Source organism: Salvia miltiorrhiza, chromosome 1, assembly GCF_028751815.1.
Source record: "Salvia miltiorrhiza cultivar Shanhuang (shh) chromosome 1, IMPLAD_Smil_shh, whole genome shotgun sequence".
In the NCBI taxonomy this organism is placed as follows: Eukaryota; Viridiplantae; Streptophyta; class Magnoliopsida; order Lamiales; family Lamiaceae; genus Salvia; species Salvia miltiorrhiza.
Genome location: NC_080387.1, coordinates 62,311,183 through 62,335,756, shown reverse-complemented (window position 1 = coordinate 62,335,756; position 24,574 = coordinate 62,311,183). Strand labels below are relative to the sequence as shown.

Below are 24,574 nucleotides of genomic sequence, written 5' to 3'. Positions count from 1 at the left end.
ATTCGTAATTAAAAAATGTCATTTTACATGAAAATTGAAATAAAAATATATATTTTTTATTTAAAACGACAAGGATGAGAAGAAGTAAGAGCTATATCATTTAATACTGTTAATCTATATATATAAAAAAGCTATATCATTTTGACTATAGTTCAATTTAGTTACACTGCTAGCTGACTCTGATAAATACGCCATTATTAATTTGGAGGGAAAAATTAAACGAGCACTAAATCTACATATTTAGATATAGTAAAAGAATGAGTCGATTTTTTTATTTTTTTTTATAATTTTTTACGTGCAAATAATCCAAAATTAAATAAAACATGTGAGTAGTTTTTTAGTCACGTCTCACAACTTGCGGAGACAACTCAATTAGTCCTATTTAAGGCCTTCCCACAACTTCTCGCTGCATTAATTTCTCGCCCCCCTCTCCTCCATTGACAAACCTTCCCCACTAAACACTTCATCTCCACATCTCTCCCCCTCTCTCTCCACATTGCCCTCAAGGTTGCAGAGAGATAAAAAAAGGGGGAAAGCTTCAATCAATCATTGTACTTGGACATCCATAACGGAGAGAGAAAGCAAGGAAGGAAAAAAGGACCATCTTTCACTTTCCGTGGTTAGTTCTCAACTTTGTAAAATCTCCCAAAAATGGGGTGCACTGCTTCACGCCCAGCTAATTTCATCGCTCAACAGGAAGATCCCAACTCCATTTCCTCCTCCGCGCATTCCAATTCGCAGCTGCAGTCTCCTTACAACTCCTTCTCCGACGCTTCTTCCACGCCGGTGTCGAGGACTCTCTCTCTACCGACCCCTTTGATCCACCACCCTCCCCTACGAAAAGGGGACTCCAATCACTTCGTTTCTCTCACATCCACCACCTACGGTTCGCTCGCGCTGGTCTCGCCCCAATTCCAAAACCTCAGCTTCAGCAGCACCCGCGATTTCGCGATTCCGCCTCCGCAGATGAGAAAGCCTCGGGATTTGGGGGTTTCCGAGGATCCTCTGTCGCCGGACTCGGTTATCAACACGTGGGAGCTCATGGAGGGCCTCGACGAAGAAGAATTTCATTACCACATGGTGGAGCGGCCCAAGAAATTGGGGGAAATTGAGATTGAGATGGATGGTGATGAATTGGAGAAATCCTACGAGTTTGTGGAGCATCCGGTGTCGAAGCCGCTGTGGAAACACTTGTCTGAGGAGTCTCTGCTGGCGAAAATGGACATAAATGTGGCGTCTAGCTACCGCAGGGCGCTGTTGGGGAAGAAGAGTGTGTGTGAGGAGGAGAGGGAACTTGTGAAACCTAGAAAAACTGAGTCTTTGGGGTCGGGTAGTGTGAGTTCTGTGGTGGCTGATGCAGATACTGAAGAATCTTGCTGTCTGCCTTGTGGTGATGATAGGATTGTGTTGTACTACACTAGTTTGAGGGGGATAAGGAAGACATACGAGGATTGCTGTGCGGTTCGGGCGATTTTGAGGTGTTTTAGAGTGTGTGTTGATGAGAGGGATATATCGATGGATAGGTCGTATAGGACTGAGCTGCAGGAGGCTTTGAAGGGGAAAGCAGTGAGCTTGCCTCACGTGTTTATCAAGGGGAAGTACATTGGTGGAGCGGAGGAGATTAAGCAGCTCCACGAGGCGGGGGAGTTGGTGAAGCTGTTGCAGGATTTCCCAATCACAGATAGAGGGATTGTGTGTGAGGCTTGTGGGGATGCGAGGTTTGTGCCATGCCCAAATTGCAGTGGGAGTCGGAAGGTTTATGAGGGGGAGGATGGGGAGTTGAGGAGGTGCCCGGGTTGCAACGAGAATGGATTGGTTCGGTGCTCTGGTTGCTGCCCTTGAGCTCAACTGCTTGTTGAACGTTGGTGTTGTTGTTAGGTGTTTATTTGTGAGGTTATTTTTATGGAGTAATGCTGCTAATTATGTGATGTGTATTTAGTCTGTCTATGCTCTTGTTTAATCTCATTTATTCAAGTGTTTATATTCTCTAGCTGTTTAATTGGGATAAACCTTGATCAAGTAAAGAAGTGACTTAGTATGCTTTTGTTGCCATATCTTGCTAGATTTGAGCAGTTTGATTCTGTTTAGTTGCAAACAAATGTTACCATTCCCACGTGATTTCAATATTCTTGCGTATCTTGTTACTGCTCATTGCTTGGGAGAAAAACTGCCATGAAACATTCAAAACTTTTACATTTTTCTTTCTGTTATTACATGCAAGATTGTTTTTACTATAATCCAGAGCTTGAAACAGAACATCTTCAAATTTGGGGAAATTTTGAGTTAGCAGGTTAGTGGCTGAATGTCTGTTTTTTTTTTGGGAGAGCCTGAATGTCTGCTTGTTGTTTACTTTCCTGACTCTTTTGAACAGTTCACATGTTCTTGTTCAACTCTCTTCAGTTTAATTGAATATATGAATATAAGGGTAGAAAGAGTGATTGAATCTAACTTTTATTTATTCTTCTATATTTTGTTCATGAATATACCAGATTGGGTTCAGCAGTTTGCTTTCTGAAGATCTCTGCTTGATCACTTATCACAGTTTCCATATTTTGCAGGGTATTTGACAGAGTGATGAAAACTGATCCATCTTTCTTTCTGTGTGCGTCTTAATTGAAACACAGAAGCTGAGTGTGTTGTGTGTGATTTTGCTGATTGAGTTTCTATAACCCCTGCGCTCCTGTTTTATCTCGACAATTAACATCGTTTTATTTCAATTTCTTGGCCATAATCGCGTTTTGGATCCATTTTTATCAATGTTGAAAAACAAACATCTCTGTCTAAATGGTGGAATGGAATGAGTATTCATTCGTGAGGACTTCTTGGTTATGCCACTCACCAACTTCAAATAGCTCCTACAAATTCCTCACATCCTTAGAGAATATCTATTAAACCTAAAGCAAGTATACAAATGGTTGAGAGTAGTATAGAAGAGGAGCCAAATTAAGGTGGTGCAACAAGCAATGAGGATCGATTCGATACTTCATGCCTAGGAAATACAGTACATGATGCTGCACAACATCAAGATTACAAGTAACACTTTCAAATTTTGTATCCACTAGTTTAGGTCCTTTGCAATTTGCTTCTTGTAATTGTCATTATTTGGATTACGGTTTTCTTATCTTAGGATTATTATGGATTCAACTATGATAATTTTTTTTCTTTCTGGGGGTTTTTTACTAACGTTTTAATAAGATGATAGATTGATATTTTTTTACTCCGAGTTTTTCTTCCTCTTTTGTTCATTTGAATTGTTTTCTTATTAGAATATACCTAAGTATCTTGACCTTCTCTTTTATTTTATGAATTTATTTACTCTTACAAAAAAATGGTATACTTTAATATATATATGTATATATATTGGAGGAGTAATAGTGGAATTTAAACCATTAAACCCAAAGTTTATACAAATTGAAATTGCACTCGAAATTCTTTCAAAATAAAAAGAAAAAAAAGAAATTGCACTCGAAATAAAAGGAACACTTTTTTTTTTGCGACAGTAAAATCCAAAGGAAAACATCATCCGCACCCAATTTACCTAACCCTACTTTCTCCCCTGGAAGCCAATTAATTAGCTTCGAAGCGGTCCCACCGAACCGCACGTCACTGTACAGCAGCAAACAGTACCCACTCGTGTTACCACTTTCTCAGTCTTTTTTTTTCAAAAAAGGTAGGAAAAACCCGAGGGCATAAAACATAGAGAAGAAGCGAAGAATTCAAGCGGGAGAGGATGACAGAAGCGATGGACGTCGACGGCGCCGGCGGCGAAGAGAACTTTCGGAGTTGCCTGAGCAGCTTGATGGACACCGGCACCGTTGAGAGCCACAGATACTATCTGGCTCGGAAAACGCTGCTCGAAATGCTTAGGGATCGTGGATTCGCGGTGCCCAATTGTGAGATTGAGGTTTCTCTTGGAGAATTCCGCACTAAGCATGGCGATAATCCTGATGTCGATGGATTAAGGATTTCTTCTCTTCACAAGGACGATCCTTCTATAAAGGTCACTCACTTCCTTACCTTTCTCTCTCATCTTCATCTTTCGTTTGAGATAGAGAGCGTGTGTGGGTATAATTACTCTTGACATGCAATGAGGAAGTCGATTGAAGTGTAAAGTAGCTTCAAATTGTGCTCTGTGTGTGTGTAAAAATGCATTATAATTATCATTTTACTGCGCTTAAGTTTAAAGGCAAGCATTGTCATTTGCCCCCTTTCAATTTTAATGTCAGTATCTACCTCAATTTGATCATTTACACACCTTTTCTGAATTATTAGTTTCATTTTTGGTGGTTTCCAAGTTCGATTCTTGAAGTGTTTGTATGTCTAGAAGTTGTTTCTTGCCCTAAAAATTGAGAAATTATAAACTGATCCATGCCATTAGTAGATGAAGTTTATGATGAGCAAGTCATATTTGAGTCCTTTATGACAGATTTAAAGGTTGGTTGTTTGTGAATAATATTTCAAGCAAATTGGCAACTGGTTAATTCAACGCCCTTTCTAAATATAGTTGCGTAGAGCTCTCCATTCTAAATAGGCCAAGATTTGTGCATTCGAAGCTGCATGCGTATGTGCTTTCTCGTACTCTCATTTAGGACGTACATCCGCAAAACTAAGAGGTTGTAAATTGGATAAACTTAGTAAAAGGTCATGAAGCACCCACCTCCATGGGTGTTCTTAAGGTCTACTCTAGGATAAAGTTATAGCAGTATATAAGTTTTGTCTAATAATGTTGCTTAGGAAGTACTCCTCCGTCCACAAAGATTGTGTGTTTATTACTATTTTCGTCCGTCCATAAAGATTGTGTGTTTTCCTTTTTTAGAAACCTCCTTTATACTTTAAACCTCATTCACACTCAATATTTACAAAATACCCACCATTTACTTTTATAATTTGGTGGACCCAATACTACCCTTTAACACTAAGATCACATATTCCAACTTTTTTATTAAACCATGTGCCCTCCACTCCACCACAAACAATTTGTGGACGGAGGGAGTATTAAATTTTAATTATTGAAGTTGTTATTTGAGAGGACAACAGAACTCACTATTAGTGTTAGGAACCACTCTGTTCCCTCATTTTCTGCTACCAACTTTGTAGAGAGATTTTCAGATGGGGTGAAACTCTCTTATTCAGTTAGCTGAAGTGTATATGTTGTACTTCTTATGGTGATTTCTGATTTTGTGGCCTATGGTTTTGCTTTGGGCAATTCATGAAGTCTGTTATTGACTCTTTCACTAGTTTTGAGTTATGGTATTTGAATCTCCTCTGATGCTAAGTTTCTTCAATGCAGGCCCTAGTACTATTCTGTGAACCGGGCATAGTTAAAGTTAATGTTGTGCGTGGCATTGCAGCAAGAATAAGTCAAGAGGGACTAGATAGGCTTATATTAGTAGTGCAGAGTAAAATAACTAGCCAGGCCTCAAAAGCTGTGGAACTCTTTCCTTTCAAAGTCGAAATTTTCCAGGTCAATTTCTACATTTGCAGTTAGCCCTTTTTACTATTGTTCGCCTTGAACTGCTTTACACTATTTTGAAATCTGAATTATTTCTTTGTCTTCAAATTTAGTCTCGTGCTGGCAAATCAGGTTGAATTCCTTTAGTTTTTTTGCCTGAACATACCAAGAACCTTTTATACTTACAAATGCTGTAAAAAACTATTGCTGTGCTGGAGTATTGCATTTTATTTGTTTTCTTTCTACATTGGAAATATCATATCTTCAGTTTAAACTCCTTTTGTTCAACTTTTATCATTGCAATATCTAGATTTGTGCATAATATCTCATTCCTGCAATAGATAGCCTTTTGCTATAAGCTGAATTTTCCCATTTCTCTCTTTCTTTCCCCTTGTGAGATTGACTATGGATTCTTGAAATCTCACTGTGTCAGATCACCGACTTGCTTGTCAACGTAACTAAGCATGAACTGAAGCCAAAACATCAAGTGCTGACCAATGCAGAGAAGGAAAAACTGCTGAAACAGTACAGCATTGAAGAAAAGCAGGTAATCTATTGTTAAGGAACGCATGTGATTAAAAAAATACTAGGGTTGGTCGTTTCTCATTTCATTCGAATCCTTCCAGCTCCCACGGATGTTGCTGAAAGATGCGATAGCTCGTTACTATGGACTGGAGAAAGGGCAGGTTGTGAAGGTCACATATGGTGGTGAATTGACGCAGTTACATGTAACATACCGTTGTGTTTGGTGACATCTCAATGAATGTGTTAGTTATTTTAGGGGCTTTTGGTGCCATGGATTTTAGGCCCTACTGGAAATTTGATGACCGCTGTACAACTTTGAAACTTTCTACTATTTTGTATCTTGTGGGGTTTTGGCATATGCATCATGTTATGAGCTACTCCGTGTGTCCCATAACTTGCCGTATATAAAAAAGTGGGTAAATCGAACATGTTATTAGAGAGGAATGAAACAGTAAATGGTAATGGTGAGTTTTGTGGTTGACCTAATATTATTGAACTTTGAATCCCCATTCCCTCCTTCTAACTCGATAAAGGATGAAAACATACAGTACACGAGATTTTATGTTTTTCACAAGATTTGATCTGGCTTCATAATAATCGTATAATATTGAATAGAGAGATAGCAAATACCCTTATCATACAGCTCCATAACACATTTACCATTTTATTTCTTAGTTGTGGGCCTCAACATTTCATAAAACCTCATTGTTCCTAACGGACACTTAACACCGTTATATATTTTTTTATTTCTTGTTTCACTAGAATGTTTGTTAAGTAAAATACATTGCTAAAAATATTTATATGCAAATCTCAACCTTAATTAATAATTAACAACTATCATGGTCAATGGATCCTGCTTCTTGGAGGAATAAATAGAAGCAATTGCATGAGTATAATTTAATACTTGAGTATTCGTCGATTGTTTCAAAAAATGCCAATTTATATTTAATGATAGTTGTTAATTAGTATTAATTAGTGTTGAGGTTTGCGTAGAAATATATATATAGGAATGTATTTTGCTTAATAAATATTATAGTGAAATAAGACATGAGAAAAAAAAAGATATATTTCACGGTGTTTAGAGACACAGGCATATTTGAATATGATATATTATCAAATAAAGTAATCAAGTGAAAATAAAACATAGTAGTAAGATAGAAAGTGGAACATTTTTATTTTCTTTTCAGTTTTTGTTTCATATCTTACCGGCGATCCGTTCTCTCCTCCCGGCGCTCTCGATCGACAGGTCTCTCTTCTGTTTTTGTATTTTGTATTGATGTGTTGGAATGAAGCATCAGTTTTATGACGATCAACCCAAATTCCGAGTTTGAGAAATCTAGTAAAACTCTACGTGCAATTGAAGCAGTTCCCACATTTTGCCCTGTTCACGTCGAGTTTTGAGTTTCCTAACTATCAACATATACGTATCCCATTGTGTGTAGTGTCTCCAAATCATTGTTATGTCTTGATTGGAATTCATAACCCGGTTTTATCTTTACGATTGTTTTTTTGAAAATAAAATAAAATCGTGAGCGTTGGTGATCATGTTTCCTGGATTTCATTTGCTTACAATGTGTTTGATGAAATAACGTTTTGATTGCAAAGTTCCCAAAATGAACGAAAAAATGAGCTTAAACTTGGGAGAAGTTGATCCTCCGTCTCCGACGCCATACTCCACACCATTTGAGTCACCGGAGAGCGGCAGCGCAGCTCGTCCCAGTGCTGCTCGGATCGCAGAAGTGAAGATGTGGCTGGCCTCCCAGTTTCACGAGGTCGGGAAGCACGTGCCCGATTTCGACTACACCCCTCAGAGCATTTCTTACCTCCACAACGTTGTGACTCTGTCCCAAGCTCAAACTGAGGCTGCCACCATTGTCTTGAACGACTTCCATCACAAGTCTGCAGAATACCGTGCTCAAGGTTTCTTCTTCTTCTTCAATGGTGTCGAGTTTTGCCTGTTGATTCTGATCTTACTTGTTGCTTCATCATCACAGCTGCAAGAATGAGAGAGGTTTTGGAGAAGATGGGGTTGGCAAAGGAGAGTTTGCCACCAAAATTGGTGGCATCTGCACATGTTCTTGCTAATGTTGCAAATCTGTTGGATATTAGGGATACAGAGCTAAGTAGGTATGTGTGTTTAAGAATTGATTGCTTCATATCAAGAATTTGGTTTTTAGTAATGAAGGGAAAATGGTATCAGTTTTCTTGTAGCTGCATTTGATCTATCTCAGAGGAAAGCTGAAGCTGTAGAGAAGAGGGCTCAAGCACAGCAAGAGTCCAGACAGCTTCTTGATTTCACTCGAAAGGCACTAGCCCGATTGGCATATCTGAAACGGTATATCCAGGAGTCGTTTTCGTGTTTTAGAACCGAGTAAACAACGTCTCTGTTCGTTCTAATTGTTTCATAGCTCTTGGCAGAACAATGACACAGCTCGAGAATGACATAGCGCCTTCTGAAGCTGAAACGGAGCACTGGAAAACGAACATGGCGATTTTGGACAAGAAGGAGACACAGTATCTGCTGGAGTATTCTAACTACAAGGTGATAACACATTTTTGTCATCGTACAATTTGGTGGTTTCTTTCTGTGTGTTGATTCCTGCAAGTATTTCGACCCAGAAAATGCTCGATCGCCTTAGCTACAGCCCTGAGATCAGGCATGGAGTCTTAGTGGAAATGGCGGATCACAGAAAGGAGCTGCAGAAGAAAACGAAACCAATCCTTGAATCTCTGAGAAGCTACCACGATTTGCCTCCTGTAATTCATGGCTTACTATCTGTGTGTGTGTGTGTGTGTGTTTCTTTCCTTTTATAAATGAATTTGGGCTCTTTGTGTGTGTGTGTGTGTGTGTGTGTGCAGGACAGAGCCCTTGCTGCGTTGGCTATTGAAGAGAAGAAGAGGCAATTTGCTGCTGCTGAGAAGTACCTTGAAGATGTGTTGCAGTCTGCTATTCCTGAGTGACATCTCTACATTATATATACATTTTACTCGACCTAAAACGCTTTTGGTTCGTGTACACTTTTCGTATACACGCTTTTATAGAACATCTGTCAAGTTATTACTCTTATTGATTATCAGAATCTTGGATAATAGAGGGCTTTGGAGTTCTTGATTTATAACATTGGATTGAAATGATAAGAAGCAGAAAAACAGACACATTGTATGCAAACAAAACATCTACATTTCATTAAACCAAAATAATCCGAAATCCACCAAAGTTGGAGGTTAATTCACAAACAAGCTAAAATTTATTCATGTGAACTGAAAAAAGGTTGCATCTAAACAAAGCAAAAAGCACGATGAACGTGTTTGTTATCTCCCAAAAGAAAGATCAGCCCCTCCGAGCCAATGCAGCTGCTATTCCTATAAGACTAACGGCAGTTGCAGCGATGCCAATTCCAATAACACCATCTGTAATGCACGATAACAATGATAAGGAACGAGCAAGGTAAAGTCATAGTCGATAAGCATTTCATGTCATCACTCTAACTTTGGGAATTACCTTTAGTGATCCGTTCTTCAACATTCTTCTTTAGAGCCAGAGCTTGCCTCCAGTCCGGTGCAATCTAGTAAATGAAAATGGCAACTCTTCAAGAACAAAGGTTTGGTGAAATCAATCATCTCCCGAGTAACATTTCTAAAGTTGTGCTCTGGTAGAGGAGATGGAGTTATAAGGAAAAGAAGAACAAAGTGAAAAACGAGGCGACAAACCTCCAAGCATTGGTCTAGAAAATGTCGGCTCCTTGGATAATCCCCGCTCCGGTAGTGACCAACAGCGAGCAGGTAAAGTTTCTCCCTCTTTTGCAATGGACTATTAGTGTTGGTTAGTGAAGCTGCCAGTGAAAAATATGCACACATAAGCAGATATTCAACTGAAAATATAAAGACAACTGTATCACTGCATTTGGTTCGTTGCACAATAGATAGGACATCAATCAGGAGGGCAGGAAGAGAAATACATCAAATACAGAACAGCCTCACAAACACGAAACTAGAAGAGATCACACAACAAAAGTTTGCAGCTATTATTTCTTTAAGTGTTACTCTTGCAAATTCTTCATCTTTTTGAAGAAGTAGAAATCAAGTTCTCGTTAGGTATGGCAGTTCTTTCTGGAGAAAACGAACATCTAATTACCATCGTTGATCATATACCATTACACACATAAGCTAGTATAAATTTGTGAAGAGATGCACTTGAAAGACTGCTCAATCACACATGTAATTCACCAAATAGTGCAAATGAAAATGGCAGAAGTCACATGAATAAGAACTATGCAGCACGCAAAATTATGGTCTGCTATACAGTTGAACAAGTTCAATTAAGCCAATGTAGTCTTTACTATGGAAAGAGCAAAAATTTGAATTCGATCCACCTAAATCTCACCTTCAAGCATGGCTATCCCTCGTTGCACATCTTCAGGTTGTCTGGAATGAACAAGAGCCCACGACAATCGCATAATACTGTCATTAACTCGATCCTCAGATCCATCCTTTTCAGCGTCTGCAACTTCTCTCTCACAGCCCTGCAATAGTAGAAAAAGTGGATACCAAAGAATTAACCTAGAACTGAGAATCTGCTCATCATACTGGCATTACTAAATGAACAAACGCGAACCAGAGAGGCTATTAGAATCCCAACGAGTAAATAACACCCGCGGTTTGCAACACCAACCAACGAGCACTAATAATCTTTCTTCCACAAACATTAATAACCGTCTAAACAGTCACCAAACATGTCGTTCTTACATCAAATTTCGCCTCAAAACCACATCAAACGACAGAGTTCAACATTCTAAGCAAATATGTTTAGGGAAAACCTGATATAGCAAGAATTTTCAACAAAAACTACAGCCACCATAAACTTCTCAGACAAACCAAACCACATTATGCACAATTCTTGAAACTAAAAACCCTTCCACGCTGCTCCAAAAAGTGAAACCAATCTTTTACTCTCACAACCAACCTCACATCAATTCCTATTTCCTACAGCTCAAAACACATATAAACCCTAAACCATCTAAAAGGCCCACAAAACAATTCAAAGGATCATACACACACAAAGAGTCCCTCATATTACACAAGAGCAAAATTGATAAAAAAAAAAAAAAAACAATACACATTCTCAGAGGCAACATAAAATTCAGAAAGATCGAATCTTTAGAATAAAAATTGAACACCCATGTCAGTGATATGGAGAAAAAGCAGTTCCTTGTTAATTATCCAAATATAAACATAAATTAATTGAGGGAGAGAATACACGTACGAGGACAACATCAGGAGTGGACCACGGGATGTTGTCGCCGCCACCGAAAAAACTAGTGACAGACTCGAAGAATTGATTAATCTTGGCGTCCATTTCAGAGTGCTGAAAAAAAAATCAAGAAACAAAACTAACCCGTAGATCTTCGCAGCAGTTAAATCTTTGGGATATTTATTTTTTATTTGATCAGAAAACTTGGGATATTGAAATGCTATTTTCTTCTAGTTTAAGTTGCTTTCTATTTAAAAATAATTATTACTCTCTTCACCTTTAATAAGTTGTTTTTTTAGGGACTTTAATTAAGTTTTATTGAAAAAATTCAAAAGGAGAAAACAACTTAACTAATGTAATTTGACCAAATTAATAGAAAAAATAAGCGTGCGCCGAATCTTTTTCGATTCGTTCACTTTTATTTTAGTATTTTTGTTTCTCCATCTCCAAATATATATATAAATATATTGGGCTGGACTTGCATGCGGGCATCCACATGGGATGCGGCCGGGTCGACCCGCGCCCCAGTCCTGACCCGGATCCGTGCCCTTGACCCGTGCCCATTTGATCTGTCCCCCCAAATTATTACATTTGCTTATAGTAAATGTTACTTTTAATAAGCATAACATATACATTTATTCGCACAAATATATACTTCTGTAAATATAAGAATTTATCTTCATTTAATATAAAGTATTATATTTTTTAAACCCTAAATCCTATAAACTAAACCATAAACCCTGTAAACTAAACCCTAAAACCTGAACACTAAACCCTAATATGAGTATTTACTTTTAATAAGCATAAGATATACATTTTGTTGCACAAATGTATACTTATGATAATATAAATATTTACCTTCATTCAATATAAAGCATTATACATATCAATAATTATTTTTTCTTACGATAATAATTATTTGATCAAATAATAATATTATTATTTATGTTTATTAAAAGTAATCATTGATATATATAATAAAAAGTAATAATTGATATGGAGAAATGTAATGTTTCAAAAATATTATATTCATTGTAATTATTGTTGTCTAAAAAGTAATTATTGTTATAAAGATTACTTTTCTTCACATCAATAATTACTTTTATTTACAAAGATTATTACTTAAGTAACTAACTAAAAGTAAACATTCGTATGAATAAAAATAAACATTGTTGTGAAGAAATGTAATTTTCAAACCTAAACACTGAATGTATACTTTTATTTTATCTAAGATATACATTTACATGCTTAAATGTATACTTATGTGAACATAAGTATTAACCATCATTCAATCTGTTATATAATAGGATTAAGCCTTAACCTATGTGGCATATCTAAAATCTCATCATTTCAAAATTTACCATATATAATCTTCATCATTTATTAATTAATTAATTATTACATTCTATATAAAGATTCATTAATCATAATAAATATAATAATAAATGTATATATGTAATAATATTAACATTACATATAATCTAAATTAATAAATTTTATTATTTATTTTTTCTAGATAAAAATTAGATTTATATGTCTGATAAGAAAAAAATTATAATCTATATACGATAAATTATTTTAATTGAATGTTAGTGATTAGATGTATATTTGTTATTAATTTTATATTTCTCAATAGCGTACATATTATATGTATATGTTGCAATATATTATATTGAATAAATAAATATATATATATATAATATATTTATATTCTTAATTTTCAATAAAATTAATTTTAAATTAAGTTTGAATTGAGACATGCACGTATATGTAAATTATAAACGGGTCCGGTTATTAATTTACATGTTTGCATAATAAGACACAAATTCTATAAACTGATTACTTCAAAACAAAATCTTATTTTATGTCTATCAAAATAATTAAAATTTTATTTTTATTTTTTATAAAATAAATCCATACATTTTATTTATATAGGGAAGAAAAATATATTTTTCATTTCTGCAAACTTTATTTGTTTCTGTTCGTCAACAACAACAACAACAACAATAATAATAATAATAGATAAATTGTGAAATTAGTAATACATAAATGAAGAATTTAGATAAAGAACAATAGAGGATATGATGTTAAAATATATTAGAAATCTTTAATCATGTATCAAATTTATAATAATCTCAACCGAGTGAAGAATTCATATAAATCACCTCATTTCACATTGAGTATTTTTATAAGATTTCACCAAAATAAAACTTATACAAGAATAAGCTCTTGCTCTTCAAATTAAAAATCTATATTTAATTGGCGGAATGATTGAGACTAATACAATTTGAATTGTTTTGTCAATTTAATTTGACCAAATTTATTTAATTAAATACATGGTCTAATTAATTTAATTTGAAAAATAAATTGGTTTGATTAAGTAAATTATTTCTTCAATTTAATTTGATTATAAAATAATATATTTTGTATAAAATTTTAAAAATAAAATTTGGATTCAACATAGATTTTTTATGAAAATTTATCAATTAAATTACTAAATAAATTAATACAATTTGAATCTCGTGTCAACTTTCTTAAGCTACACACGAGATGATTTTCAAAATTTAGTTATGGTCTTTCAAACTTCAAACGAGATAATGTTCACGAATCAATTTTATTCTTTCAATTTTCAGACGGAATGATGCTCGAAACTCAAGATTTGAAGATAATTAATGTTCACGAGTCCATTTTACTCTTTCAAATTTCAAATGAAATGATGCTCGAAACTCAATTATGATATTTCAAGTTCCACATGAAATAATGCACAAAAAATTGTCAAGATTTTTCAAGCTGCATACAAGATGATGTTTAGAAGTTAGTTATGATAGAAGTTAGTTATGATCTTACAAACTAAAGATGATAATGATCTTTAAAGCTACACACAAGATAATTCTTGTAACTTAATTGTGGTCATTCAAAGTTCAAATGAGATGATTCTCACAAGTTAAATTTATTTTTTTAAACTCCAAACGAGATGATTCATGGAACCCAATTATAATATTTAGAACTAATAATGCATAAAAGTTTGTCAATATTTTTTCAAGTTCCATACAAAATGATGTTTACAAGTTAGTTATGATGTTAGAAGCTCCAAATCATACAATCTCACAAATCAACTTTGATTTTTAAAGCTCCAGATAGTGATGTTAAAAAAACTTGACGCATAAAAGTTCATTTTTTGTATTTTAAGGTCTAGACGAGATGATACTCAAAAGTCTGATGTTCAAACGTTAGTTGTCGTCTTTCGAAATTTAGATTATAATATGATCCTACAAGGTTCAGACGAGATGATGCTCAGATGAAATAAAATTTTCAATATCGATACATTTTTCAAAATATTACTCCCTCCGTCCCGGCCAAGACGCTACATTTACCTTTCGGCACAGGATTTAAGGAGTTGTAGATTAATGTTTTAAGTGTGTAATAATAAAGTGATAAAGTAGGAGATAGAAAGTGATAAAATAAGAAAAATAAGGTAATAAAGTGATAAAGTAGGAGAGAGAAAGTGATAAAGTAAGAAAGAGAAGATAATAAAGTGATAAAGTAGGAGAGAGAATGTAATAAAGAAATACTTAATTAGTGTTAATTAAGTGTTTAAAATTCCTTATTTTTGCCAAATATAGAAATGTAGCATCTTCGTTGGGACGGCCCAAAAAGAAATATGTAGCATCTTGGGCGGGACGGAGGGAGTATTAAATAAAAATATACATAAAAAGAATATTTATTATTCTAACAAAATGTTAACATTAATTTAATTGAGGAATATGATTCTAATTAATATAATTTCAACTATATTACCTTAAATTAAATAAATTTAAAAATAATTTATATAATAAGTTAAAATAATTTCCCGTCGAAATTCGACGGGTTGCGCACTAGTATTGTTTAAACCTAAACACTGAATACTAAACCCTAAATAGGAAATACTAAACTCTAAACCTTGAATACTAAACCCTAGTCATATTCAATAATGATGAGAATAAGGCTTGTATTAAAGGAAAAGAAAAAGAGTACAAAACATCCAAGAAAGCGCAAAAGAGAGCAAACAAAAAACCGAGCCTCATTAAAACCTTCTAAGAAGAAGAGACCTTAGAAGGAAAAAGAGTACTCGTGAAAGACTCACATCCGGTTCAAGAGCGGGAAGAGACAACTTCAGGAGTTCCGGCCTAACCATCACCCCTAAGAAGCTCGGCTCAAGCAAACCGGAAGAAGAAGAACCAAGAAAGAAAACAGGAGACCAACAACAAAAGAAAACAACCCAACCAAAGCCCAAGGGAACCAACGAACTTGCTTAAATAACCATACGGATATGACTATGCGTCGACATATCCCTTGCAACCGCAATCCGAATCTCCTCAATCGCAAAAGGCCACCAGCCTTCCTGCCGATCATCATTGGCCATAATATCTGCCGGTTGATTACCCTCACGGTAAATATGCGAGACCATCAAAGAAAAATCCCGAAGCAGGCGAAGAGTATGCTGCCAAAACGCCCTAAATCTCCAAGGAACATCACTCGAGCGAGAGTACAAAAGGTGAACCACATACATAGAGTCAGCCTCAACCCATAAATGCCGCCAGCCTCGGGTATGAGCAATGTGAATAGCATAGATCACAGCCAACAATTCCGCCTCGAAAGCAAAGCCTTTGCCGCCTTTAAAATGAAAACAACCTCGGACATGAGACCACTTGTCTCGAAAAACCCCACCCGCAGCAATAACTCCAGGAGCTCCCGCCGCCGAGCCATCTGTATTAACTTTAATCCATTGACCAACGGGAGGCCACCAGTGAACCTCCACCATAGAGGGGGGAGGAGCAGCACGGCTCCTCACCCCAATCGCACGAGTGATCGAATAGTCAGCCCAGGAATTAGAAATATTACCCAACTTCCGGAAAACCCCATCAATCTCCATAAAGTAAGCCTTGACAAAGGCCAAAACCGCACGTCTATCAAAGCACAAATCCTCAAAAATAAGCGCATTGCGTCCCGACCAGATACGCCACATCAGAGTGATAATTCCCGCCTTCCAAAAAGAACCAATTTGGGAACTCCAAGAGAGATTCCAAGCCAGAACTAAGAAGGAATGAATATCCATGCACCCCAAGAGATTCTCTTTACCAAACCAACCTAAAAAATCAGTCCAAAGAGGGCGAACACACGAGCACTCCCAAAGCACATGCGAAATCGTCTCACTATCTCGGAGACACAAAGAACAAGCATTGGGCGCAATTAAACCTTGCCGGATCAGAACATCAATAGTAGGCAAGCGCCCATGGAGGACACGCCAACAGAGAATAGATCTCCTCATCGGAATAAAGTCCTCCCAGATCCATTTGCCCCAGCTAACAGCAGGAAAACGATGGCAAATATTAGAAAAGGCCAAAGAGGCCGAAACCTCACCCTTAACCGACTGTTTTCAATATCTCGTATCCCTCTGGCCGCCCATCGGAATACGCAGAATATCATCCACAATATCAAGATAACGAGAAACAAAGGATGTCGTGAAATGCCAAACACCATCATAAAAATAATCACTAACCGAGAAGCTCAGAAAATCATGCATATATATCGGAATTTTAAGTTTATCCACAAGCTTGTACCCAAGCCAATCATCCCGCCAAAAGTAAGTATGCTCACCACGGTCAATACAAACATAAGAATCATCTACCAACTGATTGACTTCTTCTTTCATCCCAATCCAAACAGAAGAGTTCGACACCGAATCCTTTGCAACCCCAAAATTGTTTAGATATCTCGATCTCAGAATTGAATGCGCCCAAACAGTTCCCTGAATTAACTTCCAAGCCAGCTTCATCAAATAAGATTTGTTCATTAACGTAAAAGATCTAATGCCGAGGCCGCCTTCTTTCAAGGGGGAGCAGACTCTACCCCAACTAACAGCACAGTTGGGCCGTTTATCAATATTTCCCGACCAAACGAAATTACGACATTTCCTGTCAAGGGAGTGCAGTAACGATTTTGGCCATTTGTAAACCATCATGGAGTGAACAATCGAACTCTGAATAACCGACTTGACTAAACAAAGCCTCCCAGCCATAGAAAGATAATAAACCCTAATCATTCAATAATAAATCCAAATGGCAATATTTACTTTAATTTTATCTAAGATATACATTTCCATGCTTAAATGTATACTTATGTGAATATAAGTATTAATCATCATTCAATATTTTGTAAACACTGAATACTAAACCCTAAATAGGGATTACTAAACCCTAAATAGGGAATACTAAATCCTAAACACTGAATACTAAATCCTAACCATTCAATAATAAACCCAAATGGCAATATTTACTTTTATTTTATCTAAGATATTCATTTTAATGCATAAATGTATACTTATGTGAATATTAGTATTAACCATCATTCAATATTTTTTAAACCTAAACACGGAATACTAAACCCTAAATATGGAATACTAAACCCTAAACCTTGAATACTAAACCCTAGTCATATTCAATAATAAACCCTAGCCATTCAATAATAAATTCAAATGGCAATATTTACTTTAATTTTATCTAAGATATACATTTCCATGCTTAAATGTATACTTATGTGAGTATAAGTATTAACCATCATTCAATATTTTGTAAACTCTAAACACCCTAAATAGGGAATACTAAACACTAAAAGTGCTATTACTTTTGCTTACACAAATAATTATTTGATCAAATAACTAAAAGTACAAATTCTCATAAATAAAAGTAACAATTATCGTGAACAAATGTAATTATTTAGAAACATTACATTTAGTTATTTTATCAAATAATTAATATTATAATAAAAAATAATTATTGACATGAAGAAATGTAACATTTTTGCAGAAATGTAATATTTTAAAATATTAAAATTTTCACAAAAATATATAAAAAATACAAAAGAAAAACAAAAAATAAAGAAAATACCGAAAGAATAAAAAAACCAAAATATATTAAAAAATGCAAAAGAAAAATAGTAAAATTAAAAAATAATGCAAAAGGAAAAAAAATATTGTAAAGAAAAAGAATATATATATAAAGATAAAAAAAATAAAGAAAACAGAAAAAGGAAAAAAATGTAAAAAAAAAGAAAGAAATAAAACTAGGAAAAAAAAAACAATAAAAAAACGCAAAAGGGGGGAAACAGGATTCGTAATCCTGATCTTAGGGATAGAAAGAGAAGTGGCTGTTACCACTACACCACATCATAAGTTTGAATATAATTACTAAAACTTAAAATATAAAGACATGTGTTCGGGTGGTCCGCATACCATGCGGCCACCCGCACACAAGTTTTTGCGAAATATATTTTGAAGCGTCCCAAAAATATTGTTTTTATTTGTGAGCAGTATTTTTTTTTATTACTTATATATTTAATGAGTCGTGAATCAATGCCGAATTGAAAACCACACTTGCCTACGCTCCAAATTTATGAAAAATCACATTCATTTTTAATTACAATTCATCAAAATTGTCGTGAATCAATGCCGAATTGAAAACCACACTCACGTTACGTACGCTCCAAACTTATGAAAAATCACATTCATTTTTAATCACAATTCATCAAAATTGTCGTGAATCAATGCCGAATTGAAAACCACACTCACGTCACGTACGCTCCAAACTTATGAAAAATCACATTCATTTTTAATTACAATTCATCAAAATTGTCGTGAATCAATGCCGAATTGAAAACCACACTCACGTACGCTCCAAACTTATGAAAAACCACATTAATTTTTAATCACAATTCATCAAAATTTATTAACTTGTTCGCGAGTAATCTGTCGGATATTTAATCCAGCACTAATCAAGAATCAAAATCCGCACACATAGTGCTCGAGAGCGCACTGACACTTGTCGCAGTAAATAATTGTGGTATATGAAAGTTGCTAGCAATTGCAGGATCTCACAAAATTAGAAATTCAAAATTTCCATTTGATTTGGGATTTCATAACGGATCCATATCAAGTCATAGTTTAGAATTACGGTGTTGAACCGAAAAATAAAATAAAATAGAACAATGGTGCCAAAACAAAAGTTTCCGCATATCTAACATGAACTTCTTCAATAAATAACGATATCAAACCAATTCAAAAAAAAAAACCCTGAAAAAACAAATGTTTAACAAGGGATACCTTAATATCAAGAGCCAAGCTTCGTAAAACCTATTCGAGCAAAAACCCATCGGGAAACTCTCTAACATGAATTTCAAGAAACTCTACTCCTTCACAACTTCATAGCCACCGCAGAAGTAGGACTCTTGGCTGTGTATGTATTCCTCGAGCAATAAGGCCTCAGTTTCTCCGGCATTGTTCGGTAAATGCGCCACCACATTCTGTGGGCAGAGTTACTCGCATACCGGTGAAATTCCGGCATGTCCCAGTTACAGTCGTGCTCCACCCGCGGACACTTCCACGGCTTCAGGCCGGTGTAGTGCACGACGTTCACGCCCTTGTCTATCAAATGCACGCGATCCTCTCTATCCACGAAGACCTTCATGAAGTTCAGCTCGTGCGGGAGGCGGTGCCACCACGCGAACATCTCGTTCAGGAAGCCCTGGTCGCCGCCGTTGTACGACTCCACCACCTTCATCTTCTCCATGAGGGTGTCGAACGTGCATTGGGACGGCTCCACCACCATCAGCCCTGAGTTGAAGAGGTGCTTCTGGTAGTTCCCGACAGCCGAGAGCTGCGGGTACACGAAGAACCTATCGATGTTGTTGATGACGATAAGATCCGCATCGATGAACATCAGCTTGTCGTACAGCTTGAGCTGCCATATCCGGAGCTTGCTGTAGTTCCACTCGTTGTAGGCGTCTTTTCTTGAATATGGGCTCCGTACGCGCTCAATTCGGTGTGTTTTCCATCCCGCTGCTCGGAGGGCCTCGATGGATTCCGTAGATATGTTGTCGTCGGCAAGAAGGATGAGATCTTTCGTTGTGTTAGTCTGTACGAGGCTCTGAGCCAAGACGATCGCGCCACACACATAATCTTCCGAGGTGTGTAGGATCGTCACGTACGCCTCTCTTGGCTGAGGGAGTTGGTCGTCATACGTTCGCCTTCCCCGTCGTTCTCGATCGAAATCGCCTGCACTTCAACATATCAAACACTATTTTATAGTAATCTCATGGAAATTCACAAAAATGGTAAGATTTTGCATGCAAGTTAAAAGAATTGAGAAAATGACTGAATGAGTTCATCTAAATATGAAAACGAAATAAATTTATTGGATACTAATGTGTCATTATTAAGAGTGTGGAACATTATATGAAAAAAACGCGCATACTGTAAGCTAGAAAGCAAATTTTACCTTTAAATTTTTCCATAAGCAAGAAGTAGAATTTTTAGATTTTCCTAATATGTGACAAATCATTCGTAGATACAATACGAGATGCCGCATAGTGACACACGATCCGATTTGCTAGACACGAAAACTTACCAAAATCGGAAGGTGGAGCGACAAATTGGCACGGCCCAACCGGCATGAGTACCAGTTTATTGATTCTTGTCATCTCAGGTTTGTAAATCCAAGTGTTGTCTTCATTCCACAAAAGGTCATCACACCTGAAAATCTCCCACATCGGATTCAACGATTCGACAAACACAGCCAACAACGGCCCGTTGCCCTTCCTCCGGCTCCGTACCAGTAAGTTGGCCACCACCAAGTTCACTTGCAGCCTCGAAACATCCTTCAACCCATCAAGTTCATATCCTGTCGGATGAGGAATCCTGGCAACGACCACGTCCAGCTCCCGATAATCTTCAAATCTCGGCATTGGGATGCCAGGGCAAGTCGAGTTCTCATCTACAAGCTCTGGAGACAAGTCAGACCAACGGAGTCCTTCCCCCGCATGGTCAAAATGCACTTTCACCATCTTCGCCTTCGTTTGAATTCCATCCAGCGCTGCGTCCACGTGCACCAATCCTATATTGATCATTTCATCTTTGAACTCCCTTGCCACAACGTCGAACCAAATGGGATTTCTCTTTCGTTTAAGGTAAGGGGTGACGATATTCTTTGCACGTTGGGGAGTCTCATCCCTAATCTGATCCACATCCACCACTCCCATCTCGACTCTTCTGTTGATGATGTCTTGTGAGACAACCTCGAGCCAGTCTGTGCTTCTCAACCTCTTGAGATAGGTGTTTGCGCTGTGAAACTCATCTTGCAGCTGCTTGGTGTAGTTGATGGTGAAATATAGATTGTTAGTTACGAGAATGGCAACAGAGAGAACAATGAGACAAAGAGTGAGTAACTTAAAACTGGAAGACATCATTGTTAGCCTTCAACATCTCCTCGTTTTTGCCTATATATCTGCAGGCACGAGGTTAACACGACAACCCAAACTATAGATCAAAGCACGTTACTTACTTACTCGCTTCATATTTGGCAGGCAATCATATTGATTCTTTCTTATTTCTACAAAACCAAATCAAGCAACAACATCGCGGACTTACCTTTTGATCGCAAAAAGCAATTTTCCCACTCCAAATAGTCGTGAGCCTCTTGAGAGAATCAAGCGTCACAAAAGACAAATCTCCCAAAACACTCTAAAATTTTAAGCTCGAGACAAAATCTGCACTAATTTATAAGCATGCCATTCTTGAGATATCTTAGTATCTATAAGATGCAGACTCACAAAATCAGATATATCTCTCAATCATGGAAAAAATTCAATTCTGTTATTCTTGATACTATTTGCTACTCAAATAAGTAAATGAGAAAATAGATAGAGAAAAAGAGAAAATTCCTTACCAAAATACCGTGCAGGCGGCATGTGTTCGCTTCAGCAGAAGAAGATAAGCGGCATTGTAACAGATGATCTCCAAGGATGGAAAATCAGCATGCCAGTATCTCCCAGTCGAGAACTCAAAAGAAAAATTCTCATCTCAAGAATTAAGTGAGTTACATAGAGTAAAAAACGTAAATCTGGAGATGTAAAACAACAGCATCATATATATAGGAAGAAAATGCAAGAATCGAAAGCTGAAACTCAGAAACAAGCAGTGACAAGAAAATGCTTATTCATATTGCATTGGCTCAAAGGATTAGATAATAATCATGAATGTATATAACATCAATAGATAACGAGGAATCATTCCTTATCCTGTAATAAGTTGTTGACCATATTTACTAAAGGAAGTGTGCCCTTTCCCATAATCTCTAACCTAGAAGTATTCGAGGCGTGATAAAAAAGGGAGAGTCCAAATGATACGAGCTCGGGGAGAAAGAGTCGGGATGACAAGAATCCATGCCAGTAACGAGGCTCCAAGTTGAAGAACGCGTCAAAAAACCTCCTCGTTGAATGTAGATCGAGCTTGAGCAGAATATCCATTCCAAAACAGAAGAACTCCCGTTGTCGTCTCCTTTCTATAGGCCACAAGTCTTTCCAAACTTCGGCTGATAGGTCATTACCACGAACGCCCCTATCAGAGCCTAGGTACTGGACAATGGCATTAGCAACGATTGGGGCAGCAGCCAGAGTCCGTGCAACCATATAGCCAGTTGAGGGATGCACCATTCCTGCTGTACCACCAATTCCAACAACTCTTTGAGGCAGCACCGGCAAAGGCCCCCCCATAGGAATCACACAATGCTCGTCCTCTTCAATGCTCTTCACTTTTATACCTAAGTGGCTCAGTCGAGCAACCATTCGTTCCTGAATATCCCTCATGGGTAAACCAGGACGAGCTACGAGGGAAGTTTCTTCTAGGAATATTCTCTGTGAAGAGAATGGCATTGCATAGAGGAAAGTTGGAATCTTTTCATTCCGCTCCTTCAGCTCTTTATTGTTGTTGAGGTGTGCATCTCTCCAATCCATGAAAACCATCTTATCTACATCAAACGGATGCTCCTCGACTTCTGCTAGAATCCCATACGCCACTTGGTACCCGGGGTTGTATGGCTTATCGTATTGCACAAGACATCTCGAGAAACCAGTTGCATCAAGAACCACAGCAGCCTGAATGGTAACACCGTCGTTGCATATCAGCAACGACTTGGATTCCTCGTGGATCACCTTCACAACCTTGGCTTGATGAAACTTAACACCATTAGAGATGCACTTCTGCATCATCTTCGACTTAAGCTGCTTCCGGTTGACCCTCCCATACGGCCTGTCAAGATTCTTCGTCGTCTTATCATCAATGTACACCACAGCTCCAGACCACGTCGTGTCCAGACAATCCAACAAATCCATGGCCTCAAACTCATCCACCCACACACCATAGTTATTTGGCCATATCAACTTCGGAGAAGGATCAATCGAGCATACAGAAAGCCCGGCCTCGGACACTTGCTGAGCCACAGCAAGCCCTGCAGGCCCCCCACCCACAACAGCAAGATCAATTACAACGCCCTTCGAAGGGTCGTACAAGGGCAGCTCAAAATCAAGATTTTCCTTCTTGGTTTCAGGCACAAGCTCCAATAGGGCACTAGAACTAGCCTTCACACACAAACCCTTGCTCAATTTGATATGGGGTTTCTTAAATTGAGACTTTGATACAAAACAATGACCCTTAAATGAGCCAAAACCACTAGCTTTATCTGCAACCCCGTGAACTGGGTGCAGGAACTGAATCCTATTATGGGTCTTGAGCAAAGTATCCATAAATCTAGCAAGACAAGAACTTTCAAGAAAATCTCACTGATTCACAGCAATTCTTGAAATTACACAAGCAGGGGAGAATTCCCTAATTCTGAACTCAAAATCATGAATTGACAGCAGAAACTGAAGTATGAACAGTGAACACGAACAGTAACTTGTTTTTTCGAAACAAAACTGTAAAGATTTCTTAAAAATTGGAGAAGACGAAATGGAAAAACAAGATATTCACCTACTCGTAACACATGATGAAGTGAAACCGAAGAAAAAGTTGTTTTTTGGGGGTGAGAAGATTTTTGGAGCTGAAATCTTCAGAGCGTGTGGTGGACTTTCCTCAACGACAAAAAAAAAAAAAAAAAAACAAGAACTCCATATAGTTTTGTGGGCATACTGCTGTGCAATATCCACATCCCTCCTCCATTTCAAATTTTATTTTCTCTATTTTCTTTGGCGCATATTATAAGAAAATTTATCATGGTATAATAACCTTAAGTATTAGTTTATTTTCTCTTGTGAGATAATTTTTCTATTAACTACTACCTAATGATTGTGTTATGGTACATGTACAGATGTACTCATTTATAGTATTGCTTTTTTTTTTTTTTTTTTTGAGGTTGTGTTTTGATGGAAAAGGAAATTTTTTTTTATTTTTTTTATTTTCACATGTTATTATGACATATATTAGCATGTTAGAATATTTATCGGACACTTTTCCCTTATTTTTTCATCAATGTTGAATA

General features: G+C 36.9%; 6 protein-coding genes across 7 annotated transcripts; 3 read left to right on the top strand and 3 right to left on the bottom strand.

Moving 5' to 3' along the window:
• The first annotated feature begins 402 nt into the window (after window positions 1–402).
• LOC131002494 (uncharacterized protein At5g39865-like) lies at window positions 403–3,162 on the top strand. The gene is made up of 2 exons (XM_057928975.1): window positions 403–1,893; window positions 2,559–3,162. The coding sequence occupies exon 1, from the start codon at window positions 652–654 to the stop codon at window positions 1,840–1,842; it is 1,191 nt and encodes a 396-aa protein (XP_057784958.1). The 5' UTR covers window positions 403–651; the 3' UTR covers window positions 1,843–1,893; window positions 2,559–3,162.
• A 146-nt stretch (window positions 3,163–3,308) lies between these two features.
• LOC131002516 (DNA-directed RNA polymerase V subunit 5A-like) lies at window positions 3,309–6,354 on the top strand. The gene is made up of 4 exons (XM_057928996.1): window positions 3,309–4,000; window positions 5,291–5,464; window positions 5,886–5,999; window positions 6,079–6,354. The coding sequence occupies exons 1-4, from the start codon at window positions 3,731–3,733 to the stop codon at window positions 6,202–6,204; spliced, it is 684 nt and encodes a 227-aa protein (XP_057784979.1). The 5' UTR covers window positions 3,309–3,730; the 3' UTR covers window positions 6,205–6,354.
• Window positions 6,355–7,050: 696 nt separating this feature from the next.
• On the top strand, window positions 7,051–9,067 carry LOC131002498 (AUGMIN subunit 1-like). 2 transcript variants are annotated; one of them, XM_057928979.1, is made up of 7 exons: window positions 7,051–7,223; window positions 7,583–7,897; window positions 7,972–8,104; window positions 8,178–8,312; window positions 8,396–8,519; window positions 8,597–8,734; window positions 8,837–9,067. In XM_057928979.1, exons 2-7 carry the CDS (start codon window positions 7,591–7,593, stop codon window positions 8,936–8,938), a joined length of 939 nt encoding a protein of 312 aa, XP_057784962.1. In that variant the 5' UTR covers window positions 7,051–7,223; window positions 7,583–7,590; the 3' UTR covers window positions 8,939–9,067. The 2 variants fall into 2 exon arrangements, with proteins under 2 accessions (XP_057784962.1, XP_057784968.1); XM_057928985.1 differs by having other exon boundaries at window positions 7,051–7,897.
• Window positions 9,068–9,140: 73 nt separating this feature from the next.
• LOC131002523 (mitochondrial fission 1 protein A-like) lies at window positions 9,141–11,653 on the bottom strand. The gene is made up of 5 exons (XM_057929008.1): window positions 11,241–11,653; window positions 10,362–10,500; window positions 9,689–9,810; window positions 9,480–9,543; window positions 9,141–9,388 (listed from the first exon to the last, which is right to left on the bottom strand). Exons 1-5 carry the CDS (start codon window positions 11,331–11,333, stop codon window positions 9,309–9,311), a joined length of 498 nt encoding a protein of 165 aa, XP_057784991.1. The 5' UTR covers window positions 11,334–11,653; the 3' UTR covers window positions 9,141–9,308.
• Window positions 11,654–19,251: 7,598 nt separating this feature from the next.
• On the bottom strand, window positions 19,252–22,085 carry LOC131002476 (putative UDP-glucuronate:xylan alpha-glucuronosyltransferase 4). Its single transcript, XM_057928966.1, has 2 exons — window positions 20,669–22,085; window positions 19,252–20,316 (listed from the first exon to the last, which is right to left on the bottom strand). The coding sequence occupies exons 1-2, from the start codon at window positions 21,504–21,506 to the stop codon at window positions 19,457–19,459; spliced, it is 1,698 nt and encodes a 565-aa protein (XP_057784949.1). The 5' UTR covers window positions 21,507–22,085; the 3' UTR covers window positions 19,252–19,456.
• Window positions 22,086–22,237: 152 nt separating this feature from the next.
• LOC131002488 (lycopene beta cyclase, chloroplastic/chromoplastic) lies at window positions 22,238–23,840 on the bottom strand. Its single transcript, XM_057928971.1, has one exon. It carries the CDS (start codon window positions 23,838–23,840, stop codon window positions 22,326–22,328), a length of 1,515 nt encoding a protein of 504 aa, XP_057784954.1. The 3' UTR covers window positions 22,238–22,325.
• Between the last annotated feature and the right edge of the window lie 734 nt (window positions 23,841–24,574).